Genomic DNA, 15456 nt, shown 5'->3' with positions numbered 1-15456 from the left:
TTTTATATATATTTTTTAAATTAAAATGTCGAAGTCGGACGAAAAATCGTTTTGCCATGTATAGTCTCTTGTGTTTATAGATGCCGGCTTGAAGCCAGAAGTAGCGATTTTAAAATTAAAAAAAATTTATTAAAAAAACTCAATTTTACTGAATTATTATATTGAATTCAATTTTATTAGGAGATAAGAGTCATCACAGATTATCGTTATTTTTCCAAAAAAAAAACTATATTTACTGAGTTATAAGCGATTGGAAGATTATCATATAAATATCAGGTATATTGGTAGACTAGTCAATCATGTGCTGGTCTATTAATCTAAGGGTTGCGGGTTCGATTCCCGCCAATCTTACTAGATTTTACAATTAAGAATTTTATTGGGCTTTTTAATTTAAATTGTTAAACGTATTTATGTTACTTACTTATCTAACACACTTTAATAAAAATCTTAATTAATTTGTTGCAACATTAATAAATTTTATTTATTTATCATAAATTAAAATATATAATTGAAATTCACATTAACAGCCTTTTATTATAAAATTAAAATAAATTCTAAATGAACGAATTAGTAACAAATTTGGTTATTATAAATCACAAACAATCTTAGTTTTTTTTTATTGTGTATACATATATTTTGAATGTAGAAATCTCAAATCTCTATGGAAATATTGGCAAAAAAAATGTTTTTATTACAAAAGTTGTACAAATTGTTGCCCAATCTCACAAGTATTACCAGCAAATTACACTTGAAATATCTCGATGTTCAGTTTGAAAGAGTGTAGCAAAAAAATAAACAAAAAGCGGCACGTGGAAAATGGAAGGATTTTCAAAACATACGAGGGAAACATCAAATATAACTGCTGCCATTATCTGAAATCTATATCTTCTAATAAAACCATATCAGTTAAATTAAATACATTTTCTGAATTAACTCTTTGCGGTTGGGTGGTTAGTTTACTAACCACATTTTCTACAGACTTTAAAACATAGTTTATTGGCATCTATTGCCATTTTGCTAAACAATTATATTTTTTGAAGTCATCGCTTATGATTTTTTGCAAAACTTTGCCGTCATATTGAAAATACCTATTGTAAAAATTAGGTTTTTTTATAGACTTTCAAGCATTCAATAAAAAAGCACAAAGTGTTTATTCTTAATCGAATTCAGTATTACTTTGATATTTCGGTTGTTTGTCAGAAAATTTAGTCAAAAATATTCGATTTCAAAACAATTTATGCGAAACAAAAATGTTTATCATAGTTATTTTTAATACCAACCGCCACGGTGGTTAGTAAACTAACCACTTCACTCGACAAAAAACCTTGGAATGGGGTGGTTTTTTCATGTTTTGATTCATTTTTTCTTACTTTTTATAATAAACTAACCTTGATTAAAGTAAAAATGCAATTGTTTTGATTTTAAACTTATACACAAAAAAGCGTGGCTGAAAGAGTTAAGGAAATTACTAAAAATATTCGTTTCTAAAATTTAAATTTTTAATTGTGTGAAATAATTTTAGACTCGCTTTCCTTGTTCCAAAATAATGATATGTATCATCGAAATATCACAATTAAAACTTCAATGGAATAAAATAAATCATGCATCAGATTGAATATATAGGAAGAATCTATTTACGGCCCTATGATCCTTACAAGAGTGAAAAGGAACATATACATAAATTACTACCAGTAGCTTGATCACATATATTTATATAACTTATATATTTTCAACATAAATGTAATTTAGTAATTATTAGGCTCAAAATCAACTGTTTTTAATACCATTTCATCAAATTAAATTTATATTTTTACTCCATAATTAACTAATCACTGATTATTAGATGTGTAAAACCTAAAAAAGCGGTAATAACGATTTCCGCGAGGGACCCGGTATTTAATGACTAAAAACGGACAATCCGATAATCGGGACATATGGCAGAACTAATAGAAAACAGAATAGAAAAAAGTGATGACAAAATTTGTATTCTATCACACGATATTTTAGAATTAATTCTTGATTTAGGTTCTGTTCAACCCAATGTGCGCACAAAACAATGGCTCGCGAAGGCGTCAGGTTAATAACTGCGTACCCTGTTTTATTTTTCATCTCTTATAAACGCAACTCTACTTTCAAGGCGAATTAATATTTTTAATTAATTCGCCTTGTCTGCATTGTTACCGTTATATTTAGATTTGTTCAGTGCATAAATTATTGATTGTGTTAAATAAGTGTCATTCTTAATTTATATATAATTACAGTTAATTTATAATTTGTATATGTGACTAAAATTATGTAAAGTATGAGAGTAAAGTGTTTTAAATATATTTAAACGAGATGTGTGTGTTTGCCCAGCAATTTACACCTGATTATGTGCAAAATTATTCAGAATTACAGCAACACTTTGCTGATCGGCCTTCAGAGCATAATCCAAAGCAGTGAGTCCCAACATATCAGTTTCATTTATATTATCCATGTATTGGAGTAGATATTGTACTAATTCTTCATGCCCATGTAGGGCAGCCACATGCAATGGTGTCCGGCCGGAGGGGTCTGGTTGTGAAAGGTCGGCGCCGGCCAATTGGTATGACTGCAGACGCGTCAAAGAGCCTCTGGCAACAGCGGCACATAATTGTTCGCCCACCGCTCTAGAGGACCCTGTCAAATGGGCGCCACAATTTATGAGTAGTTTTATAATTCCATGATTATCATTACTGATAGCTTCTATGAGAGGTGTGCGTTCGTAGCGATCTCTTATGTGGACGGAAACACCATTTAGCAGTAGATGCTTGACAACAGACATGTTTCCTTCAATGCAGGCCAAGTGTAAAGCGGTGCGATGATCTTGATTTACGCCAGAAAGGTCAGCACCATAGGCCTTTAAATTGTTGATCTAAAATGGGAGGGGAAATAAACGGAATTTGTGTTATTTTGTTATTTCGTATAAGAAAATGATAGTAAAACCTTTTGTATGTCTCCGGCTATGACAGCTGCATTCAGCATGGCAGGAAAGAGTGTAGCACCCAGTTGACTGAGTTCTTGGGGCGAAGATAAATGCAAAGATCTGGCCACAGCGTCGACTAGGTCGTATTCTTCCATTTTGGGGCCTGTAGTGGCAGTTAATTCACCTCTTAGATTCGATTGCACCATCTGCAGACGACAAATATACATAATTAATAGTTTTATTTTTCACACATTTTTTGAAGTACTCACCTGTTTCTTTATATCCAATGGCCATTCACTTTTGCCCAATACATATGACAGTTTAGTTAACGCTGCCTCTGGTGTCATATCGAAACCAGGAAGAACACCCAAATCAAATAATACCTTTCCGGTCTGATAGATTTCGGCCACCGATCCGTTTGGGCACTGAGTACAATTTACAATAATCACTCCCCGTTCGGAGGCATCTTTTAATTCCTGGAGTAAATCCTTACGATTAGAAGGTACATTGCCAGAACCAAATGACTGCAACACCACACCCTTTATAGGTGGTGCCAAGAAGGCTCTAAAGGTCGAGGTAGAAATACTGGGAAATATGCGCAAAATTCCCACATTTTCATCCAATTCAGAGTGAACATTAAATTTAGAAATCTTACAAGGTCTAAAGATCAATCTATAATCTACATCCACATTAATGCCAATACGGGCCAGTGGCGGGACATTAGGAGAATCGAAAGCATCCAATGCACATGAGCTCACTTTCACAGTTCGGTTGCCGCGCATAAGTTTATTGCCAAAGAACACGCACACCTCGGGTATAACATAATTGCCAGCAATTATTAGGGCCGAGGTAAAGTTGTCTTTGCCATCAGTACGAGTCTCAAAAATGGGTATTTGAGAACCTGTTATTATCACAGTTTTGCCGAGATTCTCTAACATGAAGGATAAAGCCGAAGCGGTATAGGATAACGTATCGGTGCCATGTAAAACCACAAAGCCGTCAAAAAATTCATACGATTGCTATAAGAAGAGACAAACTCAATGAAAATGTTTTGTATTTGTTACATTTGATGTACTTACATAAATATCGGTGGCTATTCTGGCCCAGTCATGCATGGTCATATTGCTGGAATCCAATAAGGGTATATATTCTGTTATTTGATAAATAACACGATTACTTTCACCCTGCACATAGGGCAACACCAATGGCGCCATCGAGGCCGATTGGCCAAATCTTTTCTGGGCGTAATCCTCATCGTGCATATTAGGATATTTGCGTATACGTTTAACCAACGCATTGGGTATGGGGGCTAAAACTATTACACAAATTATATTATTAGTATTAATTTTTAAACTGTAAATAGTAGTAATTTTTACCATTCCTTTCATTTCTAACCATGCCAATGGTACCTCCTGTATAAATGACTTTGACTCTGGTTTCTTTTGTCTCTGCCGGCATGAGATTACCATAACTGGTATTACGTTTAAGTGAGGAACTTTTTGTTGGCGAAGGTGGTACTTGGTTGTCCATAGAGGACATTGTTGTAAAGCGTAATTTCATTGAGAGCCCACCGTCATCGGCTTCATCTAAATTTGCGTGTGTAGCACCATTACCATTTGTATGAATATCTATGGGTTTGCTATGAGAAGACATCTGAAAATATCCCAAAGAAATTAATTTGTTAAATAATAAGCAACTTGATTGGTCGAGAACGAAATGAAATCAACTATACACTACAAAATAAAATATATTTTTATACCTAATTTCCTCTAATTATGGTTGTAAATACACAAATTATATTCATTCATTAAATTATTTATTTTATCTATACATGCTTAAAATGAAACAGAAATGTTTTCACTAATTAAGTATTTATTGGTCAGTAGCATTTTAGTTTACAAGCATGTACATCCTTATTACGATACTATCTTCACATGTTATACTTATTTTATCAATGGGAAATATTGGTGATCTCAGACTATATTACCAAAAAACTCAATTTACTGAGCAATTTGAAGATTTTCCTATTAAAATCAGGTTTTTGATAGGAAATATTAGTGATAGGAAATATTAGTGACTGAGATATGGCAGTTTGAAGATTTTCATATAAAAATCAAGTTTTTGATGGGAAATATGGGTGATCACAGATTATCGTTATTTTATCAAAATACTCAATATTTACAGAGATATGGCAATTTGAAGATTTTCATATAAAAATCAGGTTTTTGGTGGGAAATATGAGTTATTTTATCAAAAAACTCAATATTTACTGAGATATGGCAGTTTTTGATGGGAAATATGAGTGATCACAGAATATCGTTAGTTTTCCAAAAAACTCAATATTTACTGAGATATGGCAATTTGATGATTTTTATATAAAAACCAAGTTTTTGATGGGAAATATGAGTGATCACAGATTAACGTTATTTTATCAAAAAACTCAATATTTACTGAGATATGGCGATTTGAAGATTTTCCTATTAAAATCAGGTTTTTGGTGGGAAATATGAGTGATCACAGATTATCGTTATTTTATCAAAAAACTCAATATTTACTGAGATATGGCAGTTTGAAGATTTTCATATAAAAATCAAGTTTTTGGTGGGAAATATGAGTGATCACAGATTATCGTTATTTTATCAATTATCGTTATATTATCGTGATAATATTTACTGAGATATGGCAATTTGAAGATTTTCATATAAAAATCAAGTTTTTGATGGGAAATATGAGTGATCACAGATTAACGTTATTTTATCAAAAAACTCAATATTTACTGAGATATGGCAATTTTATGATTTTCATATAAAAATCTAGTTTTTGATGGGAAATATGAGTGATCACAGATTAACGTTATTTTATCAAAAAACTCAATATTTACTGAGATATGGCGATTTGAAGATTTTCCTATTAAAATCAGATTTTTGGTGGGAAATATGAGTGATCACAGATTATCGTTATTTTATCAAAAAACTCAATATTTACTGAGATATGACAATTTTATGATTTTCATATAAAAATCTAGTTTTTGATGGGAAATATGAGTGATCACAGAATATCGTTAGTTTTCCAAAAAACTCAATATTTACTGAGATATGGCAATTTTATGATTTTCATATAAAAATCTAGTTTTTTATGAGAAATATGAGTGATCACAGATTAACGTTATTTTATCAAAAAACTCAATATTTACTGAGATATGGCGATTTGAAGATTTTCCTATTAAAATCAGGTTTTTGGTGGGAAATATGAGTGATCACAGATTATCGTTATTTTATCAAAAAACTCAATATTTACTGAGATATGGCAGTTTGAAGATTTTCATATAAAAATCAAGTTTTTGGTGGGAAATATGAGTGATCACAGATTATCGTTATTTTATCAAAAAACTCAATATTTACTGAGATATGGCAATTTTATGATTTTCATATAAAAATCTAGTTTTTTATGGGAAATATGAGTGATCACAGATTAACGTTATTTTATCAAAAAACTCAATATTTACTGAGATATGGCGATTTGAAGATTTTCCTATTAAAATCAGATTTTTGGTGGGAAATATGAGTGATCACAGATTATCGTTATTTTATCAAAAAACTCAATATTTACTGAGATGTGACAATTTTATGATTTTCATATAAAAATCTAGTTTTTGATGGGAAATATGAGTGATCACAGAATATCGTTAGTTTTCCAAAAAACTCAATATTTACTGAGATATGGCAATTTTATGATTTTCATATAAAAATCTAGTTTTTTATGGGAAATATGAGTGATCACAGATTATCGTTATTTTATCAATTATCGTTATATTATCGTGATAATATTTACTGAGATATGGCAATTTGAAGATTTTCATATAAAAATCAAGTTTTTGATGGGAAATATGAGTGATCACAGATTAACGTTATTTTATCAAAAAACTCAATATTTACTGAGATATGGCAGTTTGAAGATTTTCATATAAAAATCAAGTTTTTGGTGGGAAATATGAGTGATCACAGATTATCGTTATTTTATCAAAAAACTTAATATTTACTGAGATATGGCAGTTTGAAGATTTTCATATAAAAATCAAGTTTTTGGTGGGAAATTGAGTGATCACAGATTATCGTTCTTTTATCAAAAAACTCAATATTTACTGAGATATGGCAATTTTATGATTTTCATATAAAAATCTAGTTTTTGATGGGAAATATGAGTGATCACAGATTAACGTTATTTTATCAAAAAACTCAATATTTACTGAGATATGGCGATTTGAAGATTTTCCTATTAAAATCAGGTTTTTGATGGGAAATATGAGTGATCACAGTATATCGTTAGTTTTCCAAAAAACTCAATATTTACTGAGATATGGCAGTTTGAAGATTTTCATATAAAAATCAAGTTTTTGGTGGGAAATATGAGTGATCACAGATTATCGTTATTTTATCAAAAAACTCAATATTTACTGAGATATGGCAATTTTATGATTTTCATATAAAAATCTAGTTTTTGATGGGAAATATGAGTGATCACAGATTAACGTTATTTTATCAAAACACTCAATATTTACTGAGATATGGCGATTTGATCACAGATTATCGTTATTTTATCAAAAAACTCAATATTTACTGAGATGTGACAATTTTATGATTTTCATATAAAAATCTAGTTTTTGATGGGAAATATGAGTGATCACAGAATATCGTTAGTTTTCCAAAAAACTCAATATTTACTGAGATATGGCAGTTTGAAGATTTTCATATAAAAATCAAGTTTTTGGTGGGAAATATGAGTGATCACAGATTATCGTTATTTTATCAAAAAACTCAAGATTTTCCTATTAAAATCAGATTATTGGTGGGAAATATGAGTGATCACAGATTATCTTTATTTTATCAAAAAACTCAATATTTACTGAGATATGACAATTTTATGATTTTCATATAAAAATCTAGTTTTTGATGGGAAATATGAGTGATCACAGAATATCGTTAGTTTTCCAAAAAACTCAATATTTACTGAGATATGGCAGTTTGAAGATTTTCATATAAAAATCAAGTTTTTGGTGGGAAATATGAGTGATCACAGATTATCGTTATTTTATCAAAAAACTCAAGATTTTCCTATTAAAATCAGGTTTTTGGTGGGAAATATGAGTGATCACAGATCGTTATATTATCGTGATAATATTTACTGAGATATGGCAATTTGAAGATTTTCATATAAAAATCAAGTTTTTGGTGGGAAATATGAGTGATCACAGATTATCGTTATTTTATCAAAAAACTCAATATTTACTGAGATATGGCAGTTTGAAGATTTTCATATAAAAATCAAGTTTTTGGTGGGAAATATGAGTGATCACAGATTATCGTTATTTTATCAAAAAACTCAATATTTACTGAGATATGGGAATTTTATGATTTTCATACAAAAATCTAGTTTTTGATGGGAAATATGAGTGATCACAGAATATCGTTAGTTTTCCAAAAAACTCAATATTTAGTGAGATATGGCAATTTTATGATTTTCATATAAAAAATCTAGTTTTTGATGGGAAATATGAGTGATCACAGATTAACGTTATTTTATGAAAAAACTCAATATTTATTGAGATATGCCAATTTGATGAATTTCATATAAAAATCTAGTTTTTGATGGGAAATATGAGTGATCACAGATTATCGTTAGTTTTCCAAAAAACTCAATATTTACTGAGATATGGCAGTTTGAAGATTTTCATATAAAAATCAGGTTTTTGATGGGAAATATAAGTGATCACAGTTATCGTTATTTTATCAAAAAACTCATTATTTACAGAGATATGACAATTTGAAGATTTTCATATAAAAATCAGGTTTTTGGTGGGAAATATGAGTGATTAACGTTATTTTATCAAAAAACTCAATATTTACTGAGATATGGCAGTTTGATGATTTTCATATAAAAATCTAGTTTTTGACGGGATATGAGTGATCACAAAATATCGTTCTTTTTGCAAAAAACACAATATTTACTGAGATATGGCGATTTGAAGATTTCCATATAAATCAAGTTTTTGATGGGAAATATTAGTTTTAAAAAAATATTAATATTTACTGAGATATGGCAATTTGAAGATTTTCCTATTAAAATCAATTATGATCACAGATTATCGTTATTTTATCAAAAAACTCGATATTTACTGAGATATGGCAATTTGAAGATTTTCATATAAAAATCAGGTTTTTGGTGGGAAATATGAGTGATTAACGTTATTTTATCAAAAAACTCAATATTTACTGAGATATGGCAGTTTGATGATTTTCATATAAAAATCTAGTTTTTGACGGGATATGAGTGATCACAAAATATCGTTCTTTTTGCAAAAAACACAATATTTACTGAGATATGGCGATTTGAAGATTTCCATATAAATCAAGTTTTTGATGGGAAATATGAATATCGTTATTTTATAAAAAAACTCGGTATTTACTGAGATATGACAATTTGAAGATTTTCCTATTAAAATCAGGTTATTGATGGGAAATATGAGTGATCACAGATTATCGTTATTTTATCAAAAAACTCGATATTTACTGAGATATGGCGATTTGAATATTTTCATATAAAATCAAGTTTTTGATGGGAAATATGAGTGATCACAGAATATCGTTATTTTATCAAAAAACTCGGTATTTACTGAGATATGGCAATTTGAAGATTTTCCTATTAAAATCAGGTTTTTGATGGGAAATATGAGTGATCACAGATTAACGTTGTTTTATCAAAAATCTCAATATTTACTGAGATATGGCAATTTGATGGTTTTTATATAAAAACCAAGTTTTTGATGGGAAATATGAGTGATCACAGAATATCGTTAGTTTTCCAAAAAACTCAATATTTACTGGCAATTTGAAGATTTTCATATAATATTGAGTTTTTGGTGGGAAATTTGAGTGATCAAAGAATATCGTTTGTATCATAGATTATCGTTACCTTCCAAAAAGTTAAAAGCTGTATTATTACTATAAACTTCTATTTCAATGCCTTCATATACCACAAGAATTTTAATTGTATATGTATTACTTATTTAGCCATGAAATAAACAAATAGTACGAATTTAGTGTTTTAAAAGGTTTAATTTTATAAATGGTTAAAATAAGCACTAATTCGCAAATTGATTTATAAATATTTTTGTTTGTATATTATTTATGCATATTTGCGAAAGTGAAAACTTATTATTTATTAAACAATGGATATAGATAAATAAATGTTAAGTGCTATATTTAAATAATAATTACCACTAACTATTGTAGAACAAAAACAAATATCATGTGAGTAGTTTAGCCACTGGAAAATTATATCATATCCACGAGATTTGTTAAGGTTTGTGAAATATGTATATGCAATTTAGGGGATGGACAAATCCAAAAATCTTTATGAATCATTATTATTACTTTTCTTTTAAACAATTTGAGATTTCTTTTGTTTAATTTCATATGTGTATTTTAAAGATTCTGTGTGTTTTTTTCTTTCTGATAACATTGAAATTTTGTTTTTACTATTGCGGTGAATAATTGCGAGACAATTTGCTCAAATTTCATTAACACATTAGGAGGAGATACTAAAGTACTACAAACAATTTCAAATTATTTCTATATAGTGAAATTCGCGTATGTTTTCTAATCATTATTTGTTGCTATTTTGTATTGTCTGACACACAATTTTATTTAAATTATACTTATTTGCAGCAGGTAGGTGTGTAATATTTGCCTCTTGATTTGATAACAGTTTTTTTAAATATAAAATTAATGAATCAATGTTTTAGATGAAAGTAATCCGGCTAATTAGGCATTGAAAGTAATTGTTTTAATCATTAACTTTCATTTAGAATTTGGCCGTTTTCATAAATTTGTTTTAAACAAACACAAACTGCGACGTCTTTGGCTGGAATCGAACCCTCATTTCTTAGATTGATAGCACACTATTGTCTAGTGTATCGGGGCACTATTGTTAAGAGGCTGATTTTCACATTGTCCGTATGGTAACATTGAATTAAAACTTCGAAAAATGCTTTATTAAGATAAATGTGTTGCCATAATAGTTGATGATGGACAAGATTGTTGTAACGACGACAATCTTCCCCTGTTGGTTCCACAAGGACACCCTTACTTCTTGTTAGCCTGATATTTGGTCCTTCGAGCTGAATCTCTGTGCTCTGCTATCTCCAAAATTAAATCTATACTTTCTATTATAAACAAAGTGTACAATGGTAACATTTGATTTATTTACTGATGGATCGAAAATGGATGTAGGAACAGGATCTGATGTTTGCATTATGTAGATGGAAACTAGGACGTCATTCAGACTTTTGGATGAATGTAGTGTCGTCCAAACGGTGATACTGTCGATGTTGCAAACCACAAACGATGTTGTGGTGGAAAATATCACCTGAGGAAATAAGCTGACTTTCTAAGTAGATAGTCAAGCAGCACTAAAGGCTCTGGAAGGTCACAGGGTTAAATCCAAGCTGGTATATGACTGCAATTGAGCTCTAGGAGGGATTATTAATCACTTTGACTTTCTACGTAGATGGTCACAGTGTTGGTTACATTCAAGGTAGCGAGATTGCTGAAGAGTTTGCAAGAAATGGCTCGGAACTATCTTTAGATGTAAGAGATGTAGCAGTGAAACCACTACTCAGCTTTGATCGCAATATTGTAATGGACGAGATATCTGTAGGATATCCAGGCCTCTATTGTCCAGACTGAATACCTCAGTTAGGCTGATCGTAGGTATGATCAGAGGTCACTCCCCAGTAAGGGCTAGAATAAACAGGCGAAACAACGGTATGCGGAGACGGAGAATATGCAGACTGGGGACTTCAACGCCATAAGTTTATGGCGTTGAACACTTTAACATTATTTTGTAAGGTTGTTTGTTGAGTGTCCCTCGTGCCATTAGAAAATCATAATTGAGAGGAATTAGGTCTCGCTATTCAGATCACTAGACGAAAGAGGTCTCCTGACTTTATTTATCTTCTGAACCAATGAACTTAAGATAAAACTAAAACTGTACGAGAGCCGAAGCATTTATCTTGTCGGATTGTATTTATTAGTTAGTCATAGCCAATAAGTTGTAGTTAGCCGACGAGAGCTGGAGAATTTATCTCTTCGGATTACATCCATAAGCTGTATTTAAGAATAATTAGTCGTTAGCCGACAGAGAGCCGAATCGTTTATCTCGACGAATTCTCTATTAGAAGCTTCGGGCATTAACAAACATATTCCAAAGATCCAAGACAACTCTGTGGTAAAGATTTCAAAGGAAGCAGACCTATGAAGAACCTACCCCATCTGGAAACAAAAACTGCATCTCAATAGAAAGGCCCTAATTAGGGTTTTTATCCCGGGAATTTTGCCAATTTTTCACTACCCGATTCCCGGGATGTTATTCGGGATTCCCGGGAATTAAAAACTGACGAAACTACAAAGAAAACAAGTTGGAACTCTATTTTTTTTAAAAAAAAAAAAGTGAAATTCTTTTTCGTTTATGTCTCGGCAATAATATTTATATTTATTATTTGTTTGGGGTTTTTCGAAAGAACATTTACAAAAGCATATGGGAAACTGCAAGATCTAGAAATAAAGGTGAATAATCTTCAATGCCAAGTTGGCAGCACACCATTTGGTATTTTCAAGTATAGAATTGATTTTGGCCTTGAAAGGAAACACAGCAATAGTCCTTGGTAACAATGACAGCTTTATAATGAGTGTATTTTGCAGATGTTGTTTTATAAAAATTCAACTTTGAATCCAACAATTTGGAAATTTTCGAAATCGTTAGTTTTTTATCTCTTAACTATTCAGTTAAATATATTGAATTCATTGAAAATGATTAAAAGCTAAATAAAACTGAATGAAGAAAAAATACTTTAACTCAATTTGTAGTAGATTTAAATCAACAACAATTTAATCATTCAAAGTTTGAATAAATTCTGTTATTAATTAACTTCAAAAGTAATTCAATTTAAATGGAGCTTTTGAAGGAAGCTAAAGAATTAGATATTGGGAATTTATTAATGAAATGAAAGGCTAACATTTTTTATTTACGGATTAAGATTTTAGTGAATTAAGTTCAAGTTGAATTAATTAATACGAAGTCCTATATATAATGATTATAACCAAAGTATACCATTATAACAATAAGTTTTTATATGAAATTTTGCTATAATATTCATAGTTTACAGTATTATTATATATGTATTTCGGGAATAGCCGGGTACCCGGGAATGTAGAGAAAAATGTTACCGATTCCCGGGAATCAAAAAAGGTCGGGAAATTAAAAACCCTAGCCCTAATTCGTGTTTTAATTTTCGTTGATTTCGAAATATGAGCGGACCATTTATCGAAATAATCGGAAATCTGCTCTTACAATAAAAAAAAACACGATTTAGGCCCTTTCTATATTAAGGTAACGATATGATGTCCTCTACTTATACCAGCTCCCATGTATTAGGTTAACTAAGTCATTCGAAGACCTACTGTTGGGTTCAAACAACAATATTAACCAATTTTCACAGATACAAAAATTAGTTTTGGCTTTTTAACAATTTAGTTTTCTGCTATAGCGGTAATGCACAGTCATTGCAGATTCTCTGCAAATAAACACATTTTTACTATTCTTTTGGTAGTATGTATTTACTACATTGATCTTTGAACAGATAATGATGACACATTAACAAATTATTTCACTAAATGTTTGATTAATTTTTCATTTACTGTTGACAAATAAATAAAAACTTTTATACATAATTTATTGCAATTTCTTTTGCCTTGCTTCGATGTAAATTTCCAGAGTAAATTTACGTTTTATTTTTTTTTTAATTTCACTGATAACCTGTCTATGGAAAATATTAAACTGACCCTTAGTATGCAGCTAAAAACACAAGCAAGGAAATTTTAACGAATTTTTAAATAAACTTATAACGAACGCACCCTCAAAAATCAATATTTACTTGACTCATGTCAAAGAGTAGCACACAATATCTTTCTAAACCTAAAATATTGCTACTAATTACTTACTTTTTAATTTTTTGATCAGAAAAAAAAAAGTTCCACAAATTTGTTTGTTTAAAAAAAATAAATAAAACGTTGCTGGTGTTTTACTTTCATTAATTTTTGTTAGTTTGCGGGTTTTTTATTTTAGGTTTTATTTATTTTTGAGTACTTTAAAAATAACACATGGATTTACATACGTTTTTATGTGCGAGTATAATTTTTCTTATGTATTGTAGTATTAAAAATTTCAAACACGCTTTTTTATCTTTTATCAAAACGTTTGTGTAACTTATTTATATCTTCTTCTAACTTTTATAATTTTACTAGATTTTTTATTATTTATGCTATTTTTTCTTTCGTTGTCGTAGATAAAATTTTCTTACTTAATTTATAAGAAGTTTAGGCAATGAAAATTTTTATTATAAAATATATGTATATTTATTTCTAATTTATTTTTGCACTTGTTTTTGGCAGCCAAAATTTTTACGCACGCAAATCTATTTCTTTTATTTAAATTTTGAATTTTGCGTCTTAACGGAAGCACTGAAGAAATGAAACTGAATTCTCATTTGAAATAAAGCGAAAGTATACCCATGTCCATGACTAAATTCAACCACCACCATATGTTCTTTTAATGTTAAATGTTTCACTACACCGAACTCTCGTTAAACGGTTTTAGTCATTTATGGGTAAAAAAACATGAATTTGTTATATAAGAAGTTCTTGAACTAGTCTGAACAAATTAGTTAGAACTAATCATTTAAAATTTTTTGAAATAATACAATATTAACTACATACTTACATATTAAGTTATTAAATTGAAATGTTCTCCTAACATAAAGAAGTTTATAACTTTACAGCCCAACGAAATCGTTTATAACGAATCCACCATCCACATTTTTTTCAGTCTCACGAATAATATATATTAGTGGACAATACAATGGAAACTTTGCAAATATTTAATTAATAAGTGAAAATTCCAAAAAATTCTTATGAAATTTTTTATTTTTAGTATTTTTTATATACATATATTGGGTGTATGACTTAAAAATGCGGGATTTTTTCTAATTTTGTACAATATAAAATTATTCAAAGTATTGGCCATGAGCTTTTCCCATCTTTCTGGCAACATATGAATTCCGACCCAAAAGAACTGCTTATCTTTTGACCCAAAAGAACTGCTTATCTGCTACTACTACTTCATTCGAAATAGTTTTTATCAGATATTGCAACATGTGGCCGCGCGTTGTCATGATGGAATATTACAGTTTCATGTCTGGACGCATATTCTGGGCATTTTTCGGCCAATTTTCGCTTCAAACAAATCAGTTGCATTCGGTACAGGTCCCCTTTGATGGTCTGGTCAGATTTCATCAGCCATAATAGATAGGACCCTTTTGCTCCCACCAAATACAGAGCATTACCTTGGTGCCGTAGAGTTTAGGCTTTGGTATCGATTCGGCTTATCGTAATGGATCC

The 15456-nt window shown here is 30.0% G+C and overlaps 1 protein-coding gene across 3 annotated transcripts; it reads right to left on the bottom strand.

Moving 5' to 3' along the window:
* Positions 1-455: 455 nt before the first annotated feature.
* Positions 456-14520, bottom strand: LOC135957900 (L-asparaginase-like). 3 transcript variants are annotated; one of them, XM_065508734.1, is made up of 6 exons: positions 14002-14520; positions 4321-4597; positions 4024-4259; positions 3214-3963; positions 2965-3150; positions 456-2893 (listed from the first exon to the last, which is right to left on the bottom strand). In XM_065508734.1, the coding sequence occupies exons 2-6, from the start codon at positions 4595-4597 to the stop codon at positions 2360-2362; spliced, it is 1983 nt and encodes a 660-aa protein (XP_065364806.1). In that variant the 5' UTR covers positions 14002-14520; the 3' UTR covers positions 456-2359. The 3 variants fall into 3 exon arrangements, with proteins under 3 accessions (XP_065364806.1, XP_065364807.1, XP_065364808.1); XM_065508735.1 differs by having other exon boundaries at positions 14175-14520; XM_065508736.1 differs by having other exon boundaries at positions 14361-14520.
* Between the last annotated feature and the right edge of the window lie 936 nt (positions 14521-15456).

This window comes from Calliphora vicina, chromosome 4 (assembly GCF_958450345.1).
Source record: "Calliphora vicina chromosome 4, idCalVici1.1, whole genome shotgun sequence".
Taxonomy (NCBI): domain Eukaryota; kingdom Metazoa; phylum Arthropoda; class Insecta; order Diptera; family Calliphoridae; genus Calliphora; species Calliphora vicina.
This window is presented reverse-complemented; position numbering and strand designations above follow the sequence as displayed.